Here is a 1,802-nt window from a genome sequence, read left to right as displayed (position 1 = left end):
GCTACTCAGGAGGCTGAGGTAGGAGAATCGCTTGAACCTGGGAGGCAGAGGTTGCAGTGAGCTGAGATCGCACCATTGTACTCCAGCCTGGGCGTCAGAACAAGACTCAGTCTTAACAAAAAAAGAAGAAAAAATCTATATATATTTTTTACATTGAAGTTCACATGACATAAAATTAACCATTTAAAAATGAACAGTTCAGGGCGTTTAGTACATCCACAGTGTTGTGCAACTCTCACGTCCATCTAGTTTCTGACCATTTTCATCACCCTGAAATGAAACCCCATCCCCTTAAGCAGTCACTTTCCAACTCCTCCTCCCACCCCCGGCAACCAATAATCTACCTTCTTTCTCGAAGATTTGCCTATTCGCTGTGTTTCACATAAATGGAACTATACAGTATGTGGCCTTTTGTGTCTGACTTCTTTTACTTAGCGTGTTTTTAAGATTTATCAAGTTGTAGCATGCATCATTAAGAAAATAAGCAATTGTGTTGAGTACTCCTTCTCTCCCCTCCACTTTTCCCAGTGGCCATGCAGCAGCCCGCCACCACCTGGCACACAGCAGGAGTGGACGACTTCGCCAGCTTCCAGCGCAAGTGGTTTGAGGTGGCCTTTGTGGCAGAAGAGCTCGTGCACTCTGAGATTCCTGCCTTTCTCCTGCCCTGGCTACCCAGCCGGCCAGCCTCCTATGCAAGTAGGCACAGCTCCTTTAGCCGAAGTTTTGGAGGACGGAGCCAGGCAGCAGCACTTTTAGGTACGTGTTCAACCCAGACGAGGTCTGGGGGTGTGCCAGTGGGTGGCTGCGGGGAAGTAGTGGCCAGCCAAGGGAACGATGCCACATGAACCAGGATTAGAGTCACTGAGGCTGTCACAACAGCCACCGTGTCTGTCCGCACTGTTGGCTCCCTTGCTGACTTCCACTTGCTGAGTGGTTTTATGATTGTCCTAACCAACAGACAGTATTTAGCACCTCTCAAATCAGAACATAGTGCCAGACCTGCTCCGATAGGAGAGAAGAAATATGTGGCCAATTTTCCCGAGAGTTCTGTAGGATATAGAAGATGTGAGATAGTGCTCACTGCACCAGCTAGTTCCTGCCAGAGGCCTTCCCTACAACCATAGCATCCTACGATCTCAGAAGAGGAAGGAACCTAAAAGGTCATCCATTGCAGACATTCATGCAGAGCAAAAATCTCTCTCTCTCTCTTCCTTTCCTCCCCAAATGTGCTTACCATATTGAAGGATGTAAACTGAAACACTTCCCTCCTTTCCACCATTCCTGCAGCTCTAAGATGGGGGTGAACACCTGCTTATTGAAAGGCAATGACCTCTGATAGGAAACGGGGAACTCTGCCCTGGGGGACCTGACTAATGGGTTGAAGTGTGAACTTCTTTAGAAAATACCTGCTCTGGGCAAAGACCATGAGATTTATCTTAAGGGCAAGTTGGAGGATCCTGAAAACCCTCTGAAAGGAAGAAAGCAAATAGAATATAGACCAATCTCCAGGGAAATTCTATGTTCTGCTTTGTTTGCCTGTAAACGCTCAGTTAATTGGAATCCTTTTCTAGCTGGTAAAACGGAGATGTTAATGGTCATCAAAGTTTCTGGATCCAGGCTGGCACGGTGGCCCACTCCTGTAATCCCAGCACTTTGGGAGGCTGAGGTGGGTGGAACACTTGAGGTCAGGAGTTTGAGACCAGCCTGACCAACATAGTGAAACCCTCTCTCTATTAAAAATACAAAATTAGGTGGCTCATGCCTGTAATCCCAGCACTTTGGGAGGCTGAGGCGGGCGGATC

General features: G+C 47.7%; 1 protein-coding gene across 4 annotated transcripts in view; it reads left to right on the top strand.

The window, feature by feature from the left end:
* Nucleotides 1-1,802, top strand: part of DEPDC5 (DEP domain containing 5) — a 166,880-nt gene that overhangs the window by 131,872 nt on the left and 33,206 nt on the right. For all 4 annotated transcript variants that reach the window (XR_001005987.1, XM_011979007.1, XM_011979006.1 and 1 more), the window contains one exon: nt 529-756. Coding sequence is in view for 3 of the 4 variants with exons in the window: in XM_011979007.1 (XP_011834397.1) it covers nt 529-756 (228 nt within the window). In the remaining variant the exon portion in view is untranslated. The remainder of the gene's footprint in view (nt 1-528; nt 757-1,802) is intronic.

Source organism: Mandrillus leucophaeus, unplaced genomic scaffold (genome assembly GCF_000951045.1).
Source record: "Mandrillus leucophaeus isolate KB7577 unplaced genomic scaffold, Mleu.le_1.0 Scaffold2, whole genome shotgun sequence".
Taxonomy (NCBI): Eukaryota; Metazoa; Chordata; class Mammalia; order Primates; family Cercopithecidae; genus Mandrillus; species Mandrillus leucophaeus.
This window is presented reverse-complemented; position numbering and strand designations above follow the sequence as displayed.